The sequence below is a fragment of the Leguminivora glycinivorella genome, chromosome 11 (genome assembly GCF_023078275.1).
Source record: "Leguminivora glycinivorella isolate SPB_JAAS2020 chromosome 11, LegGlyc_1.1, whole genome shotgun sequence".
NCBI lineage: Eukaryota > Metazoa > Arthropoda > Insecta > Lepidoptera > Tortricidae > Leguminivora > Leguminivora glycinivorella.
This window is the reverse complement of record NC_062981.1, coordinates 3206937-3233695: the sequence shown is the minus strand read 5'-3', so window position 1 is coordinate 3233695 and position 26759 is coordinate 3206937. Positions and strand designations below refer to the sequence as shown.

The 26759-nt window shown below is 37.2% G+C and overlaps 1 protein-coding gene across 2 annotated transcripts; it reads left to right on the top strand.

The window, feature by feature from the left end:
- Window positions 1–2119: 2119 nt before the first annotated feature.
- Window positions 2120–23310, top strand: LOC125231223 (fatty-acid amide hydrolase 2-like). Of its 2 annotated transcripts, none has more exons than XM_048136602.1 (12): window positions 2120–2214; window positions 5745–6008; window positions 7361–7487; window positions 8842–9013; window positions 9477–9601; window positions 9937–10026; window positions 10933–11078; window positions 12244–12326; window positions 19738–19924; window positions 21373–21495; window positions 22262–22399; window positions 22671–23310. In XM_048136602.1, the coding sequence occupies exons 1-12, from the start codon at window positions 2176–2178 to the stop codon at window positions 22815–22817; spliced, it is 1641 nt and encodes a 546-aa protein (XP_047992559.1). In that variant the 5' UTR covers window positions 2120–2175; the 3' UTR covers window positions 22818–23310. The 2 variants fall into 2 exon arrangements, with proteins under 2 accessions (XP_047992559.1, XP_047992560.1); XM_048136603.1 differs by lacking the exon at window positions 2120–2214 and adding an exon at window positions 2293–2365.
- The last annotated feature ends 3449 nt before the right edge of the window (window positions 23311–26759 follow it).

The following is a 26759-nucleotide window of genomic DNA, read 5'->3' as shown; positions in this document are numbered from 1 at the left end:
TCAATGAAATTACTTTATTCTTAAAAGTCTTCACTTATTGAGCTCTTGAAGTAACTTTCATAACTAAATGAGCCAAAATTGATGTTGAACCAGACCCTGTAATTATATGATTCCGCACGTGTACTTAAAGTACAAATCTTGCAATTTTTGTTACTATTGACACACACATGTTATTTTTCTTAGAATAATACGTTTAATGTTAGGATAGTATACCTTGCATTCATTTTAGGTTATGCCTTGATTCTATATCTGTTCAATCCCAGCACTAACCACCAATTGTCGCCACCCCTCTCCTAGCCGCCTACGGTACATTTACGAGTCCGTAAAGGAGAAGGATGGCAACTTATTTGTGTGTGTGTGGTCAATATATATACTGACCACCAAACAGAATGCATGGTATACATACCTGACATTTCTATAGATGATTCCTCATCCACGCTCACGCTGTCCCAACCTTCTCGGGGCCAGGTGAGCCTCTGATCTGCTTCGCTTGCTTTTATGTTACGGCGGCTGATTGTCACTCCGTGATCTGTGGGTTTTAAGTGCTCATGAATATGGTATTCTCCTAACAACCGTCCCTTAGAACATACATCATCGTCATACTACTCATACTAAGGATTGATCTTATTCAACCAGACAGGGTACACCAAATACATCTTCCTCGGACGCCTACACGCCCAAGTGGATAGTCGAGACGTACCGCCACACTACGGCACGTCTATCTGGAGCTCGGCGGGTGTGAGGACGTGCTGAACTGTCAACACCCTCGTACCTATCATACCGACTCTTCTGGAGAACTCGTCTTCCAGGATTGATAACAGTGAGGGCCGTCGGCGTACCTCTCGACCCCCGGCGACCTCGACCCCCGGGCTGAGCCAGGTACGCCGCCGACGTGCCCCTCGACCCCCGGCGACCTCGACCCCGGGCTGAGCCGAGCACGCCGTGGACTTGCACCTCACCCTCTGGCGATCTAGTCTTACCAGGATTGAGAACAGTGAGCCGTCGACGTACCTCTCGACCCCCGGCGACCTCGACCCCCGGGCTGAGCCAGGTACGCCGCCGACGTGCCCCTCGACCCCCGGCGACCTCGACCCCCGGGCTGAGCCGAGCACGCCGCGGTCTCACCATGATTGAGCATGCATGCTTATTCTAAGTGTGTCTACCTGTCACTTACCGGCACCTTTTGCGTGCCTTGTCTGCTTGCGCCTCTGGAGAACTAGTCTTCCAGGATTGAGTACCATACTTACTATTTAGATAGACAACTCGGCACCTAGTGGCACCTTTAGTGCGCCTTGTCTGTTACTAAGATAATCGAGGTAATAGCCTTTAGTTAGATATGGAAACAATTGTAAGAGATACCATTACACCACTGTGAGCCACCAAGTATAAATAAATACTTAGCTTTAGTCGTCTCTGCAATATCTGGATAGCACGTGGATCACTTCACTGTGTGTTACACTTTTAAGTACTGGCGCGTTTCTCGCGCCTCGTGGAATGTCTACGTGGCACGTAGTTTGACAACTTTGAGATACTTACTATGGCTCCACCCAGAGGGCGCCGCCAGTGTTGCCGCAGGGGAATATTCTTGGGGCTCTATAGTTTCGCGTTGGTCACGACACCTATAGTCCACTAGGAAAAAGCGGTAAATATTTATTACCCTTAGATAATTTGAATTTGGCACCTTTTTCGGGTTACAAATTTGTTGGACCTGCTATATTTACTTAAATTACTATTTTAACTAGGTCAACCGCTTATCAAAGAAAGTAGCCGGTTCTACAGTAATGTAGACGGTTCATTAGCTTTGTCACTAGTAGCATAGTCATAGTATAGCAAAGGCGTGATAATCATATTGTCTCCTTGACTATCGCGCGAAATAAAAACCGAATGTAAGAAGTAAGTACCGTTAGCATGAAAACAAAGCAAAACGAACATCGAAATGAAGATTTTTTTCTAATTTTAGCATTACAATATGGACATCGCATTACAATACGGACCAAATCAAAGTTGCGTTGTCACTGTCATTTCAGCTGTCAAACAAAGTGCAAAGTGTGCAAAAGCAAAAGTACTTACGGACTTTCATTTTAATGTCTCTAACTCTAATTTAATTTTAATGCTACTTTAGAAAGATCCTATCATTTATCTATTTAGTTATTATCTTTTGTGATTAAAAGCAAAATGTGCACTAACAAGATTGACAAAGGGATCAAAGAAAAAGTAAGTATAATATATATACGAAGCCGGATTTTCATTTTTATTTACCAGTTTTAGCCTTGCCTGATGCATATGCATACTGGAATCACAAGTGTTGCATTTGATTATTCACGACGCAAAATTTTAATGAGTTGGATGTATTCGTTAAAAGAAGGTAAGTTTGTTTGACCCGCACGTTTTTGAAACGACTGACTTTCTGAATGGTTCATGGGATTTGGTAGGTTGATTTAGTGGCTTGGTAGTTTGGTGATTCTTATTCTCAAATTCTGTATTGCTACAAATAATTGACGACTGTAATTTCATATTGTATTCTAATTGATGCCCACAATATTGTCACTACTTTGAAAAAACTTGTATCTTCGTCTGTCAATGAAAAGAAAATTGTAGTATGTATGGAATGCATATAGACTTACTGCGTTTTAACTTTGAGGAGAAGCATGAGATACGAGATATTTTCAAAGTAGTGACAATATGCTCTATAGCTTTTGTATTAAAATTAGAAATCAAGTCATATATTAATGATAATTTGATAATAATGATCATCAAGGTATAGTTGAGTCATCTCTTGTACGTTACGTTCCTATATGATTTGTATATTCAATTGTAATAATGTTTCCAGTATAAATGCTTTGGCTCCGGCTGTAAATTTATATTGTAGTTATGTTGAATAAATGAATAAATCTCAACAGGTTATTTTGATAAAAATTAACACGTTCGACGCCGGCAGCGTTTCACTAAGCCCTTTAGCTATGCCGGGCGTAATTATCGTAGTCACATATTTGTGTTACTGGCATAGGAATAACATGGTCACAAGGTATGTGTCAACTGGCATAGTTCAGAGGTAAATTACTAAAATGCGATTATTTTGATTTCGCGGCGTCAGTCATCTCTCTGACGTGCTGTGGGATGGTGCTAATGCTCGAAAAAGACGGAAAAATAGTTTAAAACTCACAAAATGGAAGAAAACCGTAAGTAATTACTTTATCACTCAGTGTTTCTCAAACTTTAGCACTAATGAACTCAACATAGATTATTATACACATAGATACTTAGGAGGCGGCCGAAAATGTCCATTTAAAAATTGTGACTGATATATCGATTATTTTTATCTATAATAGGGAATAATACTGCTATTATAATTTAAGTTATTAACATTCAAAAACAAAATCAAAAAGGTAATCACGGTCTATATCCCGGTCAATATAAGTCTAATGAAAATAACCGTGAATCATTCAAAACTCTTATTAACATTTGTCAAAATTTCTCATATTTACTGCCTTTTAGACAAGTTCAGTACCCCAAGTATAGGGTTTGCAATATCCGCCGATTTTTCGGATCCGGATATTTCGGATCTTAAAATTTGCCGGATCCGGATATTCGGATATTTAGGATAAAATGGATCCGTGTTGAAATGGTCACTTTTTATAGGGGTTTCGTCAAATCTAAGCTGCTGTTACTGAAATAAAATGATTTAAACTCACAAAACGACATAATAAATATACGGACTTTTAACACAATTGTGTCGCTTAACTTCAACTCGGATAAATCGATTCGGTTTTAAGGATGATTACAAAAAAAAGCAGAATGGATTTACTAGAGTTTGAAGTTACAAATTCACAATGAATGTCACTCCCATTCTACAGCATATAACATTAAACAGTAGGCCAATATTTTTTGTTTAACATACATAAGCTAATGCAGGGTAATTTAGTGTTGTTCTAGTGAACCTGTTCTAGTACCTCCGTTTTCCTGGGGCGTCAAATCCGTAACCACAGCCTATAATGATATCCATGCAAAATTGCAGATGTAGGAAAAAAAGTTAAAATAATATAATTTTATTGCGTTGGACCCGGGAGTGTCAATATGTATGTATCTAACTATCTACACAAAAAGTATTATGGAGGTGCACTCCAATCCTTCTGGTGTAGGGTTGTAAATAGAAAAAAAACCAAATGTTTTTTTTTTCAGAATTATGAAAAAAAAACATGAAAAAAAATCGAGCACCATGGAAGACCAGAAATTAAAGGATTTGATTAAATTCGTTTAATAGTTAACATTAAGTCTAAAAAACCGTATAAAAGTATTAACTATTTTGCAAATTTTGAGATTTCGTACTTTAGAAAAAAAACATACCTCAGAAAAAAAACTGTTTTTTTTCATGTTTTTTTCAAGCCAGAAAAAAAACCTTTTTTTGCAACCCTATTCTGGTGGTTTGGGTGTGCTAGTTTGCCTCCCATCTCATTAAATACAAAAAAAATATTGGATTTGAAATGAGCTAATAAAATGATTACGTATGTAATTACATAATTACCTCCATGATCTTTAATTAATCACTAAGCTAAAGAACATCATGGCAACCGTTTCTGCTTTATAGAAAATTAATAATTTATCGTTATTCCTGGGGGATACATCCAGTTAGTAACGAAAACAGTTTTAAAAACTATGGTTTACTTTACTGTTCATTTTATTTAGTTTGTTAACATTAATACATATAGTTTTATGGATTAATTGCATGGCGTAATGTACCGAACCTAACCTAGCTTGATATTCTGTAGTATTTGAATTAAACAAATGTGAATAAACATTTTACGCGACAAAATACAGGGATTAATTCATAAATTTCATTCGAAAATTCTTTCTGGTGTGGATCGATGCCCATGTTTAACGGATCCGTATTATCCGTTTTATCCGGATCCGATGAGACCTCGGATCCTGATCTCAAATTCAACGGATATCCGGATAATTCGGATATCCGGAACTCAAACCCTATCCAAGTACTAAGAAAAGTTATTACCTAAATTGGAAATTAATTGTGATAAAAAAGTTCCATAAGTTTAGTCAGTAAAACTGGCCTAAACACGGTTTATTAAAATCTTAATTATGTTACAATCGTACGAAATACTATTAATATCGTACGAAATACTATTAATACAAAATTAGTACTAAATTGTTAACTTATTTCATATTGGCTGTGCAATCTATAGTAAGTTCCAATGAAAATTTTGAGAACCGCTGAAATCTGTCTTAAAAATGACACATATTTGTGCCACCCGGCACTGTATAAAGGTAATCTTGTGCAATATCAAAAACTTACAAATTTTGAAACCAAAGCGTATTTAGATTTAATTTTGAATAACATAACTGTATGTTCAATCATTTTTTATTTAATTTGAAATTTGGCAACAAAAAGGCTCATAAATTAAAACACACATATGTGTCACTGGCATAGGAGTAAGGATTTTTTGATCACAGACGCTGTGTCACCGGCGTCGAACGTGTTAAAGGAAAATGCCTAATTAACATTGATTTTACTTACTCATATTTATTTTCTGAATATTTAATGATGGTACTTTTTCTTTGATTTAGTCAAGTAGTTAAGTACCTACGTATTCCATACTGTCTAGCTTCCTACTGCTCTATGACTTGATTTTCATTATTTTCTGTCTTATGATGATTATAGGTGCTGTATTTACTTGCCTACCATACATAGTTGACTCAGTACAAATGGACATCTCATTCTGTATTCCTTTCAGAGACCCAACAAAACAAGTAAAATACTTAAAGGCATGGCTTTCAACATGTTGAAGCATGCATTCCTCTTCTTCCGTTACTACTTGGACCTAGTCATTGACTTGGTATTCGCATTCATTTGGGATGGAGAACGCCAGGCTGTACCTGACTTGGAAGCGAGGCACGCGATGCTGGCGGAGAGTGCGGTGGAGTTGGCTAAGAGGATCAGGAATAAGACGTTGAAGTCTGAGGAGTTGGTGCGGGCTTGTGTGGAGAGGATACAAGCTGTAAGTCTGGACATTTTAAGATTTTTTTTTATACTACGTCGGTGGCAAACAAGCATACAGTCCGCCTGATGGAAAGCAGTCACCGACACCTATGGACGCCTGCAACTCAAGGAGTGTCACGTGCGCGTTGCCAACTCATTACAAACTTGTACATTCCCTTTTGCTGTGTTAAGTACACAGCAAAAAGGAGTGTACAAGTTCCAAGGAGGAACAAATTAGTTCCATAGGTCCTTCCGTCGCCAGGACACCGCACCCTCGTTGAGCTTTGGCAGCCTTACTCACCGGCAGGAACACACAAATATTTTGGTAAGGCAATGTCTGTTACTTGATGTTGAATTTATTTTTAATCTCTCTTTTGCCTACCTCCTTCTGTTGTGTACTATACACTTGTACAGAATGTAGTGTTCTGTGTAACATACTTAATGATATTGATTGTAAGTTTAATCAAGTAGTCATTGCAGTTTGTGATTGAATATTAAACAGTATGCAAAAATACTACAAGCAGGTCCAAAGTTCAACTTAGTACCTAAACATGTTGTTTGTTTTGTATAACTAGTACCTATTTAGTATGAAATACTTATAAAATAAACTACAGTTACTGTGTTCCTGCTCAAAGAACCGTTAATGCAATGTTCTGCTAGAACGCAGCAATAGAACCTTAATAGAATAGAGTAATTTACTCCGATTATTTGTTAAAAATCAATATAACATTGTTGCTTCAAGGCAGTTAGTTTACTTTTTGTACTTTATTATCATCATCATCATCAGAATATCAGCCCTTTTATCGCCCACTGCCGAACGTAGTCCTATCTTCTAGTACGCCACTTCTCCCGGTCCTGAGCTAGTCTCATCCAATTGTGACCCGCAATTTTCCAGATGTCGTCCATCCAACGAGCCAACGGATGCCAAGCGCGTCTTACATCAACTTTTTGTACTTAGTATAATTTCCAACCTTAAAATAAAACAGTACTTAACACTACTCCCATGCGAAAATTCATCCGCAACGCAGGCTTCGTCATCTGGCCACAAATCCAAATCAACAACATGCTTCGTCAAACAAACCAATGATGATATCCGCAACAGGCTTCGTCATATATAAAATAATAACTTTAAGCTAAATGAAACCGTCCCGAATCGTACCCGGTTCAAATGTCCCCATCACACCGGCAGCGTTACCACGCTGAATAGCCAATGAGATCTGTTGGACCAGGTACGATCCGGACCGAGGGTCACATCCCTTGTCCCTCAGCCGCCGGCCCAAATCCCTTATAAACTCCTTCGCCTCCAGAGCCCAAGGTCCCGCAGTTAGTATATAGTAAGCAGACTTTTTTATATTCTTTCAATGATTTTAGGTAAATCCAGTGTTAAATGCAGTAGTGGACCAGAGGTTCGACGAAGCAATTAAAGAGGCAAGAGAAATAGACAAGCAGATAGAAAATGGACTCCCGGATCAGTATTTTGAACAGAAACCTTTCTTAGGTAAGACATCACTTTCAAGACATTTACTACCTTAAAAAAGGTGTGCATTGTGTCTCACTCTCTCGTCAAGCAAAATGTGAGACGCATGTAATACTTTTAGGAGAGCTGGCATGGCGTGAGATTCATATTGAAATATCAAATTCTCATACAAAAATCGCACCAGGAAATATCAAATGGTTGGGGACTCTTTTTGAAATATATAAAAATACTTTAAAGTTATCAATCAATATCAATCAATAAATTTGTTTAACAGAATGGCATACCAACAAAGATCAAAAACGGTGAACCCCACACTAGGCTTAGCCTGTTTCGTGGGGCTCAAAAACATATTATCGTAAAGAAACTTAGTGCGGTGTAGCGTAGTATAGTAAAAAATAATTACATATTTACGTAACCTAAAGTAATGTTCATATAGACAGTTTTTACGATACACGAGCGTACCGAACTCTCATAAAAATAGCAAAAAAATCAAAACGGTCCGACACAAAAAAAAAAGTATGTTTAAAAAATAATTGCTCTATCTTCAAAAACCAGGGAGGAAATAGTCGAGCGCGTTTGTATGGAGAATTGACCCCTCCTGTAGCGTCTTAAGTTAATGTCATAAAATTCTCAGTATATCGAGTATGTACGTGCTCCAATCTGTTGCAGTACCTGCACCTTTCACTTTCTCCGCAATTTAATTCTAACCGTTCCGCTGCTTCTTTCACCAAGTAATAAACAGACTATATTCTAAGTTCCCACTTTCTAGTCAGATACGAAATACGAACAAGGCGCGAAATATAAAATGCCTTTAAACAGGAAATTTGAACAACTTGTCGCCTTACGTTTGTTTTCTAGACTTTTTGTATGACCGGACCGAACAAGTGGTATAGATGTCGCAGGGACGTGTTATCGACTAAGATGTGTTTTTTTTTAATACTACGTCGGTGGCAATACTGGCAATCAAGCATACGGTCTGCCTGATGGAAAGCGGTCACCGTAACCTATGGACGCCCGCAACTCAAGGAGTGTCACATGCGCGTTGCCAACTCATTAGAAACATGTACGCTCCTTTTTGATGTTAAGTATTTACACAACTTATACAAGTAAAAAGGAGTGTACAAGTTACAAGGACAATAGACGGAACAAATTAGTTCCGTACGTAGGTCCTTCCGTCACCAGCACACCGCACCCTCGTTGAGCTCTGGCAGCTTTACTCACCGGCAGGAATACAACACTTTGAGTAGGGTCTAGTGATACTTGGCTGCGGTCTTCTGAAAGGCGGAGGTATACTACCCCAGTTGGGCTCTGCTTTAGATTCGAGCGAGATGATATCCGCTGTGCCCTACTTCCTATAGTATTGTTTTGTTTTAAGGTGTCCCATTCACGGCCAAAGAGAGTCATGCAGTAGCCGGCCTACTACACCCACTTGGCATCACACACCGAGCTAATGTGCGGGCCTCAGAAGACGCGGTATGTGTCCGCTTGCTGAAAAACGCTGGCGCCATTGCCGTGGCGGTTACTAACGTGCCAGAGATTAACAAGTGGTAAGATACATACTGAGCATGACACACAGAGTACTATCGTACAGTATGGCCACTCCCGCTTCCCGCTGAAAGTGCCGCACACCCCCTCTCGGTTACCTCACAGTTACCGCCTGTCAAAAACGCGAACAGTCGACCAGTCATATTTCACTCATACAAGCATAGTACGCGATCACCGACACGAGCTTAGACTGTGTGCTAGGAACGCGCCTCTTTCATGTATTTGATCGCCAGTGTCCGAGGTGTGATAGTACTGAGTATGATATACTAGGCCATAGAGCGGAATACGTCCGCCTGGTAAAAGGCTCTGTCGCCATCTCTGTGGCCATCAGTAACGTATGGCCTAAGTATCGTAAAGACCTGATTCAAACATGCGCAACTCTTATTTCTTCCTCGTTTTTCATGCACTTATTAACTGTTGAATGAGTTTGTGAACTCTATAAATATCATAACCAATGTTTTGCAGGCAGGAGACCCGCAACATGGTAATAGGGCAGACCCGCAACCCGTACCATACGGGTCGCACCGTCGGCGGTTCAAGCGGCGGAGAAGCAGCTCTCCATTCCGCGCTCGCCTCTCCGATATCACTGTGTAAGTTAGTTGTACCTACATAATACACCCCCAGTCGTCTGCAAGAGACCCGCAGAACTCACCAAAGACGAGACTCGCTACCGATATTCTTATTGCATCGTCTCTAAGATGCCCATAATACTTAGTGTGATCATTGATCAAACCAACAACACTGTACGGGTCGCAGCATGAATTCAGCAGATCGGCCAAATATTGCAATGTTCCGAAAATCAAATGCAAAATCTTGAGCTGTCTATATGAAGCTCAATGACGACGAGTGAACCACCCAGTTGATATTGATTTGTATAGGAACGTGTACTGTATGTGTAAAAACTAAACTATACCACATGTTTTAGGTTCCGACATCGGTGGATCGACTCGGATGCCTGCCTTCTACTGCGGTCTGTTCGCGCTTAACCCCACCGCTGGATACACCAGCCTTAAAGGTAACCTACTTTAATTTGACACATCCCTATATTATATTATACTAATATTATAAATGGGAAAGTGTGTGTGCCTGTTTGTTTGTCCGTCCTTCACGGCAAAACGGAGCGACGAATTGACGTGATTTTTTAAGTGCCGATAGTTGAAGGGATGGAGAGTGACATAGGCTACTTTTTGTCTCTTTCTAACGCGAGCGAAGCCGCGGGCAAAAGCTAGTAGAAAATAAAAAACAGTTTTATCATTTGACTGCCAAAAACATCGACTAACGCGCGCGGCTAAAGTCCAATAAAAACTTTTTCACCACACCAACTAGTAAAGGCTTTCCTGATTACTTATTAGAAAATGGATAGCAATATTTCATAAAAAAAATTACTTTAATGTCTTAAGCTGATGATGATGATGATTTGGAATCATAAATGTTTAATTGATTGATGGATTTGATTTCGTTTGATATTTTACATTTAGTATTTTGTTTGTTGGTGTGGTGAAAAATTTTGTTTCACTCGGTGGAAATGTTTGTTTCACCTTCGTGTCTTGAAACCCTCGAAACGCTCAAGATTCTACTTTTTGGAATCTTTATATTGGAATCTTTCGCTTGCTCCGGTATCAATATTGGCATGTGCGGTAAAACAATTTTGCCGCCTTGTAAAACAAACAATTAAACTATTTACTTCTCGTGTGTTGAAAAACTCGCCAAGTTCAGGATCTATTCTCGAATCACTCGCTTTGCTCGTGGTTAACTATAGAATCCTTTCACTTACTCGACTTTGCAGTCTTTGCACCCTTGTATAACAAATAACCATATTTCTGCGTCAACTTCAGAGCTCGATTTTTCTATAACTAATGTTACTATGTTTATGTGGGCTACATTGAAAAGGAAACAAGCACTAAGGTGACCTCTTACCCAGGCTCTGCTCTGCGCACCGGGTTAGACCCGACTATGGCTTCCATCGGGTTCATCAGCAAACACGTCGAGGACCTCGCGCCGTTGACGAAAATAGTCGCCGGCGACAAGGCTAAAGAACTTGGCTTGGACAGAGAAGTAAATATGAAGGTAATTCACTTGTTATTTAATCTTACGTTATAAGATATACCATAAGAACACCATACTCGATGCACCTTCATATGGCGGTGTCCATTTGTACCTACAGTTCATTCGCAGTAATACATTGCCCTAAAATAATTTGGCCACTCCCTTTTCTGTGGGTCTCGTAGACAACTAAAACATCTTATTTATCCCCTTCTTTGGTTACATTTTCAGTTTATTTTCGCAGTATAATACTCAATATCTCATTATTACGCTAAGAATTATTATTGCCAGCGGCTATATTTTCGAGCTCATATAACCCGGCAACCTTCAAATCAAGGGTGAACACTGAACAGGCATCTTCTAGGCGAGCTCACTTCATCGTAGGCCACGTCTTTGCCTTTGGCTAGTCTGTAGCCAAGAGTAAGCCCATTATTTATAAAATTAAAATTTTGAAAATAACCCCGTCCGCGACATAGTAGACTGATTTTCATGAAACATGGCTAAGAACACTCCCAACTAACTCAGCTTTCAGACAAAAGAAACTAACTCTAAATCGGTTCATCCATTCGGGAGCTACGATGCCGATGCCGCAGACAGACAGACAGACAGACAGACACGTCAAACTTATAACGTTTTTGCATCGGGGGTTAAAAATATAAACAATGGCTAAGAACACTCCCGACTAACTCAGCTTTCAGACAAAAGAAACTAAATCAAAATCGGTTCAACCGTTCGAAAACTACGATGCCACAGACAGACACACACACAGACAGACAGACAGACAGACATAGACACAGAGGTGGTTATAGGTATACGCGGGCTTGGTTGCCGCAACTCGACATCATAATCGACTTGACGACCGGTCTGGCTCAGTCGGTAGTGACCCTGCCTGCTAAGCCGCGGTCCTGGGTTCGAATCCCGGTAAGGGCATTTATTTGTGTGATGAGCATAAATATTTGTTCCTGAGTCATGGATGTTTTCTATGTATGTAAGTATGTATTTATCTATTTAAGTATGTATATCGTCGCTTAGCACCCATAGTACAAGCTTTGCTTAGTTTGGGGCTAAGTTGGCCTGTGTAAGGTGTCCCCAATATTTATTTATTATTTATTTATAATTTTGCGCCTATTTTGTGTGACGACGATATAATATTTGGTTGAATAAAACTGAACTGAAACTGTATTGTCAGAACGTGAAGGTGTACTACGTGGACACGGCGCAGGACCTGCGCGTGAGCCCCATCAGCGCCGAGTTACGAGACGCCATGAACCAGTGAGTGACCACTCGGTTTATAATTGACCTGACCTGACCTGACCATACATTTTTTACGTAAGAATATGAACCTAACCACAAAATTAAAATTTTACAAAAAACCCCCGGCCGCGACATATTGCACCGATTTTCATAAAACAAAAAAAACTTAATCAAAATCGTTTCCTCCGTTCGAGAGCTACAATGCCACAGACAGACACACAGACAGACATACACACGGACAGACACGTCAAACTTATAACACCCCGTCGTTTTTGCGTCGGGGGTTAAAAACTGTCTTCATCCTTCAAATTATACTTGGCAAAAATTAAAGGAATAGAAAAAAAAAAAACCGGCCAAGTGCGAGTCGGACTCGCGCACCGAGGGTTCCGTACAAACCTGCAAGGTTTACATATATTATGTGATGTAACTAAAAATTTATGGTTTTCGTAATTTTTCCTTTATCTATGCTATAAGACGTTGCTTCGTACCAAATTTCAAGATTCTGAGTTCACGGGAAGCACCCTGTAGGTTTTGATTCCCTTGCAAGTGTCGAAAATTTGCGGCATAAACGGCTGTATCTTTTGATTGCGTTGGCTTAGAAGTTTGATTTTTTCACAGCTTCAAGGGACAGTAGACTTGAGTAATTGATATAAATTTCAGCTTCATACCTCCACGCGTTCCTGAGAAAAAGGGTCTTGACAGACGGACGGACGGACGGACAGACGGACAACAAAGTGATCCTATAAGGGTTCCGTTTTTTCCTTTTGAGGTACGGAACCCTAATAACAGTGGCACCGCTTATTTAACCCATTTTGCATGTGGCAACTATTGTGACACTTCTGCAGGAGAAAAGTAAGTGTTGCTATGATAAAAAAATCATTGGCTTTTCTCCTATGATAATTTTGAATGATACATTACATATTATACATTTTGGTTAGATTTATATTTTTAACCCCCGACGCAAAAACGAAGGGGTGTTATAAGTTTGACGTGTCTGTCTGTCTATCTGTTTGTCTGTCTGTGGCATCGTAGCTCCCGAACGGATGAACCGATTTAGAGTTAGTTTTTTGTCTGAAAGCTGAGTTAGTCGGGAGTGTTCTTAGCCATGTCTCATGAAAATCGGTTTGCTATGTCGCAGTCGGGGGTTTATTCAAAAATTTGATTTTGTGGTTAGGTTATTTCACGAGTAGGTAGTATTATCAACATCGCATTGGTGGCCATTGATAAACTTGTGTCGCCCAGTGCCTAGTAATCTCTCAACGCTTAAGATTCTAGTTTTCGAACCACTAAAGGCAGTTTGTGAATCAAAACCTGGTTCAGTTTGTAAATTTTTTGCTTGATCAATGAAGTCAGGATTTATCCTAACAGATAACTGTGTGATAGAACCCTATCACACTGTTGAACACGAGGTGAGTTCAATCTCACTTTCAACTCACTCGCAAATCGCTAGGCAGCCTTACGGCGCTGCCACGACTGGGCTAAGCGCGATAGCGGTGAGCGGCGGCCATATATTTAAGCGAGACACAGCGATGGGACTTTTCATTCGCACGTATGGCTGTCGCACACCGCTGTCGCGCTTAGACCAATGTCGTGGCTGGCATAGCTGGGCATTAACTCGTTAATCCGTTAATCGTTAATTAACGAAGTTAACATTTCGATTAACGGATTAACTTTTAAGTTAACTCTAAAAAATGTTAACGGACTCGTTAACTTCCGTTAAATTTCTCCGAGTCCGTTAATCGTTAATTTAGCAGGGCAGCGCCGCGAAAAACACGCTACTGTAAAAGTCCGAAGTACGGAAAATCCTAGAATTTAACCGGTAAATCCCAGCTTTTACCGATTTTGATCGCCAAAAGCCCAAATATTACCTAAAGAATTGTTGTTCACATGGGTTCGCTTTTACCAACGTTGATTCGATGAATCCTAAGTTTTACCATGGCAACTGTTCTTAAGAAAGTACCATCTATGAGAGACCTAGGAGTTATACACGATACTAAACTTATTTTTGATAGTCATATTAACAACATAATTAGTGGCGCTTATAAAGCACTAGGTTTTATAATGCGTAATTCTATTAATTTTACTCAAGCCAAGACGCTCAAAATACTTTATTGTTCCTTTGTTAGAAGTAAGTTGGAATACGCATCTCAGGTCTGGAACCCTTGCTACAATACATACATTGACAGAATTGAACGCATTCAGCAAAAATTTATCAAACACCTTTGCTATAAGTTAAAATATCCCTACAGTTCCTCCAATTATCTTAAAATATGTAAGCATCACCATCTTATTTCTTTACAAAAACGTCGAGATATAGCCGATACCACATATCTTCTAAGTATTACTAGTGGCGTAATTGATTGTCCTGACTTGCTAAGTAAACTATACTTTAATGCCCCCACTCGTTCGAAAAGATATCATCCTCCAATTCAGATAAAAAATGCATCTTCCAAATACAGGCAAAATAGTTTCTTACCACGTGCAAGCCGCAAACTAAATGAAACATCTAAAGATTTTGATATCGATGTATTCAACTGTAAAATCCCAAACGTGAGGCGTAAATTAGTGCAGAAATATTTTGTGACCTTTGAGTGAGTGTGCCGTTGCCTTCCTACTGCATAGTTAATACTTGATTTTGTGATCTCATTTTAGTATTGTATAACTTGTGTAATGTGTTTAAGTTAGTGTATAAGTTAATATGTACGACAGTTTGATCTCATTTTATAGTTCAATACTTTATTATGTTGACTAGTGTATAATTTGATATGTACGTCAGTTTTGTTCACTTGTGGTTGCGATAGTGCGCAACTTTAGTACCTATTTTATACAAATTGTCACTACCAGTGAGTTCCTGTAATTGGCTTCCTGTGTCTACTGTGTTTTATATACTTATGTCATAGCTGTTGGATCTCCAAATAAATAAATATAAAATATAAAATATAAATATAATATAAATATAATATAATATAAATATTATACTGTGGTTCTAGTGACAGGGCAGCAAATTCGAGCCCAATTTAAGACCACATTCTCTTCCCTAGCTTCTACCCGGCTTCCGCCTGCTGTGATCTTGCAGCTCTCCTGACACAGTTCTTGGCAGTAGCTCAGGCAATCACTCCCAACAAACAAAATATCCTTATAAAATCAATCTATAAGGGCTAAACACTCATAGTAGTTTTAAAATAGCATTCATTATGCCAGAGTTCCTTATAGCGGCTCATTATAAGAGAATTTGGCCTAATAGTACATTTACTCTTATAATTTGGCCATGTACACGTTAATAAGTCAAATTTATATGACTGCAATAAGGGTTTTAAAATATTTACTCTTATAGTAGCTCATTATAAGAGGATTTGGCCAATAGTACATTTACTCTTATAACTTGGCCATGTACACGTTAATAAGTCCAATTTATATGACTGCAATAAGGGTTTAAAAATATTTACTCTTATAGTAGCTCATTATAAGAGGATTTGGCCAATAGTACATTTACTCTTATAACTTGGCCATGTACACGTTAATAAGTCCAATTTATATGACTGCAATAAGGGTTTAAAAATATGTATTCTTATAGAAGCCATTTAAAATGCCTTTTCGCTGTATAATATTCAAAGCACTATAAAAGCTTTTGTTATGGCCAATTATTCTTATAAAAGTAATGCATAAGATAACTATGATGCTTTATGCCTCATAGGAGCATATTATAAAACGTCTATCCAGCAAACAAATTATAGCATTTTATAAAGTGTTTAAAAGAATTAAAGCAATACATTTTCTCTTATACAATAATTATAAAGGCATTATTCTTGAAAGTGTCGTATTAAAAGTTTTTATAAAACTTGATTCGTCATTTTGAAAATCCAGCGAATGTGAACAATCTGATCCCAACTTATCGATTAGTGGTTCCGTAGAGGATGCCATTATGGAATAATTATAAGAATATGCAGGCAAGCAGCAGTGACAGTAATACAGGTATATCGTTAAACGATGAATTGAGTTTGGATTTAGCTTAATAATTATATTTTTTGTTCTTATTTAAGGTGTCTGTAGCTCTGCGGTGAAAAATGTTAAGGTATATACAGCGGGGCCGCGGGGCAGATCTCGACTGGAGGGCAAATGTAACTGGTCCATTGTTTCCATGTTTTACAATGTTTACATTATTAAATAGAGTGTCCACCGGTTATACCAGACTAGCATGCACTCGGAGGTGGCCAATTATACATAACTGAGCGTATAAGAGACTACCAAGAGATTACCAAGGCACTCAGTTTTTTTATCCATCAGTACCTACTAATATTAATTTTTAAGATTAACTTTATTAGAATAAGTTCCAAAAGTGTATTCCTTACTTTATGGACTTTGGTCTGAAATAAAAAAAATCTTTTATTGCGGATTATCATTGTGAATGTGGACGATCTGAATAAGTGAATACAATGTTCGGCTATTTTAAGAAGAAACCGATTGTATATGTAGTCCTTTTGGGACTAAGACAGATTAAAATTGAGGACAAATAAAGACAAACTCACTGTTTTTAAGATATTTATTTATGTGCAACGAAACCAAACCGATACAAGTAACTTTATAAGATTAATATTTTCAGTTCTATTGCTCACGATGTTGCTGTTTCAATGAGTCTACATACTTCAAAATATTAATATATTCTTCAGAGCGCCTACACGGTGGTAGAAATTGTAATTAACCTATCAGTAAATTTCCAAAATAATAAGTAGTTTCTTTTATCGAGGTCTTCATCAAATTCACAAAAGATATATTGTTTTTCGTTTTCTTGTTTTGAATTATCAGCGCCATCTTTGCTTGGTGTGATTTTTTTACAACCTAAACTATTTCCTGCGTCCTCTTCCATTTTGCATGTTTTTTGATCCACCACTCCGGGTTTATTTTTGGGTGTAAGTAATGATTGTGACTGATTTTCTCCATCAGAATATGTGCCGTTTTGTAGTTCATCTGTAATAAAAATAAAATATTTATTTGAAGTCTTAGGCTAGGCTGTTTATAGTTATCGTCACAAAGTCCATCATGATGGCGGTACTGAAATCGTCTGTGGTTTTCAATAGCACTTACTTACTAAGAGGAGGAGAAGAGTTGTCATCTTCACGTCACTAAAAACGGCTGACTATGTATCTCATCCACAGATTCTGTAACAATAACCATAATAATAAATATCAAATAGAGTATTTGACTCAGAATTTACAATAAATCAATAGGAAGTAATAAAATAAGGCACCAGAAGATTAAATATTCCGAAGCACAAGTTTGTTTTAAATTGAAAATTCTAGGTATAACTTCCTAATGAAATATTGAAAATATCAGTATTACCTGACATGAGTGACATGCTGCGGACTACATGGTTTTATTTTGTTCTATGCCGGTTAATCGAACCAAACCTTTATCAAAGCGCTCCCCAAAATACCGGTTTAAAAAGAACGGTCTTTCGAACAAAAATGCAATTTCAAAGTTTTGCGCCAAGTACGACTAGTGCAATTTTTTAAATACATGTCATGTGGTTTATAATCTATTATTATTACCTACATCGCACACCACAAACTTCACTGAATAATTAGATAAAATTAATGTTATTTTTTCAACAAACTAAATTTAAAAAAAAGTATTTTATTCTAAATAATGGACTTTCAATTTAAATATAGGTATATAAGAAGCGAATTATTTTCATTTTTATATTCTTTGAGCCATAATAGAAGTTTTTACTGTGCAATGCGCAGAAGAAATATTAAAGAAATAAGTATAAATAAATATTTTTTTAATTTTTATTTATTATCATTATAATTTTTGCCCAATATTCACAAAAGCATCCAAAAAGGGTTTTACTTTTATGTTCCCATACATTTTTTCGTGTGTAGAAAAAATAATAAATATTGTATGCGAGTCATATTCATATTAATATTTAAATCGCTACCTGAAATCTGCTCTCTAACGATAACGTTATGAATTTTTAACTGGTATCCGTTACAAATATTTAACTAAGTAGATGGTAAGGTTCGGGATTTCACTAATTGTGAGAAGGAACCCTAAAGATATATAAAATGGCGAATCATAAGTAACACCGGTGGCTATTATAAAGTTTTTACTCTTATAGAGTATTTGTAAATGATGTGCTTACTGCTTTTACTCTTATAACAGCCTTGCTCAAGACATGTCAAAATTAATTAACCGCATTTTTAGTACAAAACCGTTGAAATACAAGGGCGCATTAATAATACAACACATTTTATATCACATTTCACCATGAAATTGGATTCCCACACAGTTTTCATAATAAATAAGCAAATAATTGTAATATGTAAAAGTTAACTTACCGTTTACTAACTTGCAAAATGGATGACTTGATGATGATGTACACATAAATCACTACGAAAAGCACAATAAACTTTTAAAACAGCATCCTGTTTCGCCGTTATGAGTTTTACTCCCTTATATCTGATGATCACAAAACGTGTACAAGAGCTATTGCCCTTATTAAAGCTTTGAATATGATTCTTATAAGTATAATTGCCTTTATTAAAGCTTTAAATATGATTCTTATTAGTACATTAGCCTTTTAAAAGCACTTTTCTTGCCATTATAAGGTTAACTTTCTTATTGCATGCCATAATAAAGCACATACAAGATAAGAAAGCTAATAATATAGCAACTACAAGGGGGATATAAGGTTTTTGGCCTTATAAGGTGTGCCCAAATGCCCTCTTGTAAAGGGTTTACAAGGTTATTATAAGAGTACTATTTTTGGCATTATAAGCCACTATAAGACTAATTTTTGTTAGTTGGGCTGCCTTCCACATGTAGCCTAGAGTTCAATAGGCTTGCTGTAATTCGGGCTTTTACAGTAATATAATACATTATAGTGGATTACTGATACAACTAAATATATACCTACAGTAAAAATATTTTTTTGTCACGCGTTAACGGATTATCGATTAACTTTAACTTACGTTAAATTTGTTGAAATGTATCGCATTAACGATTAACGAAGTTAACTTTTTTAGTAACGGATTAACGATTATCGAAGTTAAATATTTGATTAACGGTGCCCGGCTATGGTGGCTGGGCCGTTATGCTCTATGCTCCAAAACATTAATTGCCTCTTCTTTAACCTAACTACAAAATTCAAATTTTGTTAAAACCCCCGACCGCGACATAGTAGACCGATTTTCATTAAACATGGCTATGAACACTCCCGACTAACTCAGCTTTCAAACAAAAAAAAACTTAATCGAAATCGGTTCATCCGTTCGGGAGCTACGATGCCACAGACAGACACACACACAGACAGACAGACAAACAGACAGACAAACAGACAGACGGACAGACAGACAGATAGACAGACACGTCAAACTTATAACACCACGTCGTTTTTGCGTCGGAGGTTAAAAACGATTAATTTCACTTCCAGAGTAGTAGCTAAGCTGTCCGACGTGACCCGCCTCACTGCGTCATCCCCACAGCCCTACTACCACAGAGGTTTCGACCACATGTTCGCGCTGTGGAAACACGGCATGAGCAAGGAAACTGAGAGCTTCCCCCGCATGCTCACTAATAATAAGGGAGAAGCTCATGGACTAGCTGAACTAGGGAAGAAGGTACGTTTCAATAAAGCACTACTAATACTCACAGAAATCACAGAAGTATAGTAAACCAAGCTGTTCGCGACACGTCTCACCACAGCCCTACTACCACAGAGGAAACTGAGAGCTCCTCGCATGCTCACTAATAATAAGGGAGAAGCTCATGGACTCACTGAACTTGGGAAGAAGGTACGTTTCAATAAAACTACTAATACTCACAGAAATCACAGAAGTAGGGAAGAAGGTAATTTATATCTCTCTATTTATAGTAAGCGCTGGTGGCCTAGCGGTAGTAGCGTGCGATTTTCGATCCGGAGGTCGCGGGTTCGAACCCCGGCTCGTAACAATGAGTTTTTCAGAACTTATGTGCGAAATGTCATTTGATATTTGCCAGTCGCTTTTCGGTGAAGGAAAATATCGTGAGGAAACCGGACTAATTCCAATAAGGCCTAGTTACCCTTCGGGTTGGAAGGTCAGATGGCAGTCGCTTTCGTAAAACTAGTGCCTATGCTAAATCTTGGAATTAGTTGTCACAGCAGACCCCAGGCTCCCATAAGCCGTGGCAAATTCCGGGATAACGCAAGGAGAATGATGATATATGTATATAGTAAACCAAGCTGTTTGTGACACGTCTCACCACAGCCCTACTACCACAGATGGTTTGACCATATGTTCTCACTATGGGATTACTGTGGAAATAGAGTTTTCCTCGCATGCTCACTAATAATAAGGGAGAAGCTCACGGACTCACAGAATTGGGGAAGAAGGTAATGTCTCGGGAAACCTAGACGGAGTTGACAAGATGATTCTTGCCTTTGATAGGAACTGGTGGTACATGGGTTAAGACCGGGATAGGTGGAAAGGAGGGTTTTGTCCATCATTGGGGACAGACTGAATTAGGGAAGAAGGTAACAATTTTTGTTTCTATAGTAATAAATACGTATGTGACCCGTGTGAATATCGTGGCTTCCACACACTACATCCTACTTGAATCGTCTGTTCAAAACTTTATCCATCAAATGATTACATTTTCCATCTACTACTCCACTATAAAGAATCTGACCAGGCTATATCTTAAGCAGTTTTAAAGTTACAACTGCGCGAAATACCATCTGATGAGTATCTATACGAAAAATTATAAGAATACAATTATTTATCTTAACAAACAACAACATAGCAAAAACTTACAAATAAGAGTTTTGAATGATTCACGGTTATTTTCATTAGACTTATATCAAACTAAACAGTTTTCCGTGATCATGATGCATGCAACTGCGTCGAAATATCGGGAGCTCGACAAAAATCAAAAAGGTAATCACGGTCTATATCCCGGTCAATATAAGTCTAACTTACAAATAAACACTTAAACTAAAAATCTTACAAATAAAAACTCATACTACTTATCTTAAAAATTATTTGAAGAAAATCGTGTAACTAATGTAATGTATCTTAAATTGTTACAGCTGATCGGAACGTCACCGTACACTCTCGCCGCCATCTTGAAGTTGTTGGACGAACAAGTGCTACCGTCGGTTAATGCTGAGTGGGCCGAGGCGCTCACTGCCAAAATGATTGAAGATTTAACGGTAAACAAATAGTTGACGTATGTAACTTTCCAAAGGGACCTTTTATTATGCTTTTTAGTTTTAAATCCAACATAAATATAAAGCATAAGAACCATTTATATATGGAACTCCACATGTATTTACACAGGGGCACTATCTTGTAGTTGAATCAACAAAACTGCTGGCATCCCGCTCGCTGTCAAGATGGTCGAAGATCTCACGGTCAACAATACATATATATATATATATATATATATATATATATATATATATATTGTATATATATATATATATATATATATATATATATATATATATATATATATATATATATATATATATATATATATATATATATATATATATATATATACCTACTTATTTGTAGTTGAACTCAAACTTGAACCAAGTTGAACAAGTTAAAAAAAGTGAAAGAAAAAGAATATGTATGTCAGGATCGCACCCAGTGGAAATCCGCAGTGTCTGCCTCCGGGAATTAGGCGCGTAGTTAAAACTAAATTGTATATGTTCGACTGTTCGTGTCGTGTGTTATCCCCCACTACAGGAGTAAATCTAACAAATAACTATCGATATTTCATTACCCATAATTTTGTCGCTTAACTTCAAAACTGGGTAAATCCATTTTGCTATAAGGTTGATTATCTTTTAGACCATATTATATTTTTTATATATTCAACCTTAAAGCAAAATGGATTTACCCAGGTTTGAAAATAAGCCGTAAGCGACACAATTTTAGTTCTTGATTGATGATTTTGCTTGTTTCCAGACGGTCCTGGGTGATTCCGGCGTTCTCCTATTCCCGTCAGCGCCCATGGTGGCACCGTACCACTATTCCCTACTACTCCGGCCCTTCAACTTCGCGTACTGGGGCGTGCTCAACGCCATCAAGTTCCCCGCTGCTCAGGTGCGTTATCAGTATGTAATGATTATTGCAAATAGGTAGGTAGGCTCATCAATGGTTGTGACTAGAGCTAATCAACATTTTTTATTTAAATTTACTCAATATTAGACAGTGCCAGCTGACTCTGACATGTTTATTCTCGTCAGCGCTTATACCGCGTGATAGTACTTATCTATATAGTCCGCAATAATCGCAAGTGCAGTTACTCATTGCGGACTATATATGTATCTGATTGAGGACACTATCTAACAAGTCATATTACATTTTATTCCAGGTACCACTGGGTCTAAACCCAGACGGCATCCCGCTCGGCATCCAAGTAGTGGCAGCGCCGCGCCAGGAAGGACTATGCTTGTCCGTAGCGCAGCACCTGCAGGAGCTCTTCGGGGGCTACAAGCCTCCCTGCAGGGTTCCAAACTAAGCTGACAGACTGCCCCGATATGTTGTTGCCCCAATGTTATAGCTAGTCCAGCCTGGACGGGTCGATCCGATTACGATTTGATCATAAACTAAGTTGGCAATTAGATTGTCGATCTCGTTTGAAGTCTATAAGTACAAACATGATTTAATAGCGAGACTGGCTTTATTGGAGAATTCTTGGATATATTTTTTGCATCTCTATTTTAAGTATTAACATAAATCAAATTTAATTAGATTTTGAATAAGTTGCTCGTCTAGGCTGATCTTATTCCACAAAATATGCATTAATTATTATAAAACTATGTTTTTAAGAAGAAGTACATACCTTAATGCATTTAAAGTGGTTTAAGTTTTTATTAAGTTGTTTTAATGTTTAGCACTGAATATTGTTGATATTTGTAGACTGATATTTTAATGTGATTTTTATGGGTTGGTGCAAGTATAAATGTATGTATTTTTCTATTTATTCATTTAATAAAACATATTTTTATACCGATTAGAGTTTATTTTCTGAACCTTCCCATTACCTAAATCTAATGAGAAATGCTAAAACGCTAGCAGCCTTAGAAAATACAAAAAATCGAAATAGAATTTCTAAATTAAGGCTGATATACAGATGGGATGCAAACCAAAGAGCAGGCACACTCAAAGGTTATGCCAGATGGCGCCACCCTATTAGTCCATTGCACAGATATGATTTTTCTCTCTCACACATATGAATGACACTTGCACAGGCTCCACCTGGCGGGATAAAATGTCAGTGTGCCTCCGCATTGAAACTGGACGTCGATCGACATTGTAATTTCCATAAAAACTACAGACAGTCTGTATTGGGACCGTGCGCGACGACACGCCACGTGACAGGTGACCATTATGGACAATATTGTCGCCGCTGTTAAGCGAGAAGTAAGTAAAAATTGTGAAAAAATTAATGAAATCTTGTGTTATTTTACTATATTAGACAATTTTGGACGACGGTGGTTACAACATTATCGCCAATAACATTAAAATTGTTGTTTTCAGTGAGAAATTAACAAACTGGTGACTAAAACGGGGTTTCGTGCCATCGCTCACGAAATCATTTTCCAACCTAAGACGATGAATAAAGACAAGAAATTGGTGCTAGCTGGGCATTTTCTAGAGATTGAAGACTTTTTTACACCATTTGTACCTATGTGCAATAAAGTATAAATAAATCATTGGCTTTTGAAATAGTTGATCAGTTCACTGCTATCCTGTCATTTTCATAGGCTAACTATAGGTATTATAAGTATCATTGCAGGGTACAGGGTTTATTGTAAAATAAAAACAAACTAGCTATAATAACGTTTAATTATAATATACATTACATAAACTTGTTTCATTTACTTAAAATATTGGAGGTTTACCAGATATCACATCAAATACAATCATGAATGCGATGAAATAAGTTCTCAGGAATTTTATTTAAAATGTGATAAGCCTTCAGTGGATGGACTGCTTCTGCTTCTATTGTTCTCGTGCTCCTTCTTCCCATTGAAACCTCGATATTTACGCATTTTCATCAATCCGTTTCGATTTGTAAACAGGAGCACAGATGAGGAAACAAATAAAATTATTTCCGAACATAACTGGGATTGGCTTCCACGTCGGCTTTTCTACCTCCAATAAAATTTGCACTATAAATTCACCGTAAATTCAATTCAATACTTGTATCAAATGATTACGCACTTTAAGTAAAACTTCAGAGATTGGACGACACTTTTCTTCTTACGGCAACTATTCACTTAAACGGTGGTTTCGTTTCCACCACGGTCTTGGAAATAGCTAGAATTTAGTCGCTACTTTTCTTGGAGTTATTACAATTCGCCATAACAAATTTTACTGGGCCCGTATTAAATTTATCTCAAAAACGACATGAAAATGTTTACTGCAATATGGATTTGACAGCGCAAGTCAGCGACTAAGATGTCAATTTTGGCCGTAGTGAGCGCTGTGATCGTTTTAGCTACCCCCTCCACCCGCTTTGCACCCTGCCAATCGGGCCTAAGAATTCGGTGTTATTTCATTCTCCGTTTCAGACCTATTCGATGTAATTAATCTTATGGAAGGATACGAGTATTACATGTTATGCAATAATCACATTACATTTAACATTTTCTCTATGAAATTATAAGAAAGTGCGATAACATGTGAATGTAAACTATTTTCATGAATCTTAATGAATCATGAAAACGTGTGCATATTGGCGTAAAAATCGTATTAATTTAGGTTTATTAAACCATGATAAGCTAGGCTATTACATTTTTTTTATTTACAACTATGTTTTATATGGAGACGAGACAAACCTTATTGGTTTAACGATACTGTGTAATTAATTATTTAGAGATTTTGTGTGCGTGTGGATTGAGTGAGCACCTTCCGAAAATAAAAAAAAAATATGCTGATCATTTAGTAAAAGTTCTAAAACAATTGTAAAACGAATCTCTGAATTTGTAAAAAGATAAATCAAAAGATACAGTCATTATAACATGTGCTCACTCAGTTCTCACAAACTACCAACGAAAACAGTGAATGTATTCATTTAACATATAATATTTATATACTAACATTTAGTAAAACAATATGCCAACTTACCTCTATAACAGCGGTTCTCAAACTTATTTTCCCATGGAACCCTTTTAGAAAGTAAAACATCTGACGGAGCCGTTATATTTTTTATTATTATTGCAATGATTGATATCTTTATTTTAATAAGCAATAATGTTAGTAAAATCTAATCATTAGATTCTATAATGTGAGGTATTACATGAAGCAGTTTATTTTTTATTTTTTAACAATTGGTGAATATTTGGTTTTATGGAAGAGAGTTGAAATTGCATATCAGGTACCCAAAATTCACACGGAGCCCCCAGAGAGGCTTTGCGGAGCCCTAGGGGTCCGCGGAGCACACTTTGAGAATGGCTGCTCTATAAATTTTAGTTCACATAGTGACGTATTTAATATTTTACAAATAGTTTCTTATGCTCACTCAATCCTCACACTTTTGAAAAGCCGAATTTTGATGAAAAACATAAGATTTAGACCGCTATTATATGTGTATAGTTTAGTAAAAGTGAAATGGGAATTTGTAAAATACAAAACGAACCACTAACGTGTCAGGTTTTTTTTATAATAAATTTTTGTAAGTGCTCACTCAGTCCACACGTTTTGAGAAAGTTAAAAATGTAAATATCTTAAGATTTGTAGCACCACAGATACTCGAAAGTACTTCAACATTTAGTAAAATTTTTTACTAAATATCCACCATCTAATATTTTATATTCGTTGTCTGGTTTTAAAGATATTCAGATATAACTTTTCTCATACAAATGTATCATGTAGGGTGACCACACTATGTCGGCTCCTAGATAGAGCATAAGAAACTATTTGTAAAAAATTAAATACTTACGTCACTAGGTGATCTAAAATTTATAGAGGTAAGTTGGCATATTTTTTACTAAATGTTAGTATATAAATATTATATGTTAAATGAATACATTCACTGTTTTCGTTGGTAGTTTGTGAGAACTGAGTGAGCACATGTTAATGACTGTATCTTTTGATTTATCTTTTTACAAATTCAGAGATTCGTTTTACAATTGTTTTAGAACTTTTACTAAATGATCAGCATATTTTTTTTTATTTTCGGAAGGTGCTCACTCAATCCACACGCACACAGAGATTTTTGTTTGTAATTACCTAAAATAAGTAATAATAATAATGGTATCTTTTCTTATCAAAATATTTGTTTAATTTATTTAGGGCCACTTGCACCACCCGCTTAATTCAAGGTTAGTTAGTGGGCTGTCAACTGTCAAATTCTATATAAAATGGTGGGTTAACCCACGGTTAACCTTCCATTTCCGGTGGTGCAAGTAACCCCTAGGCATCTTACAGGAACAGGAGTAAAATGAAACATGAG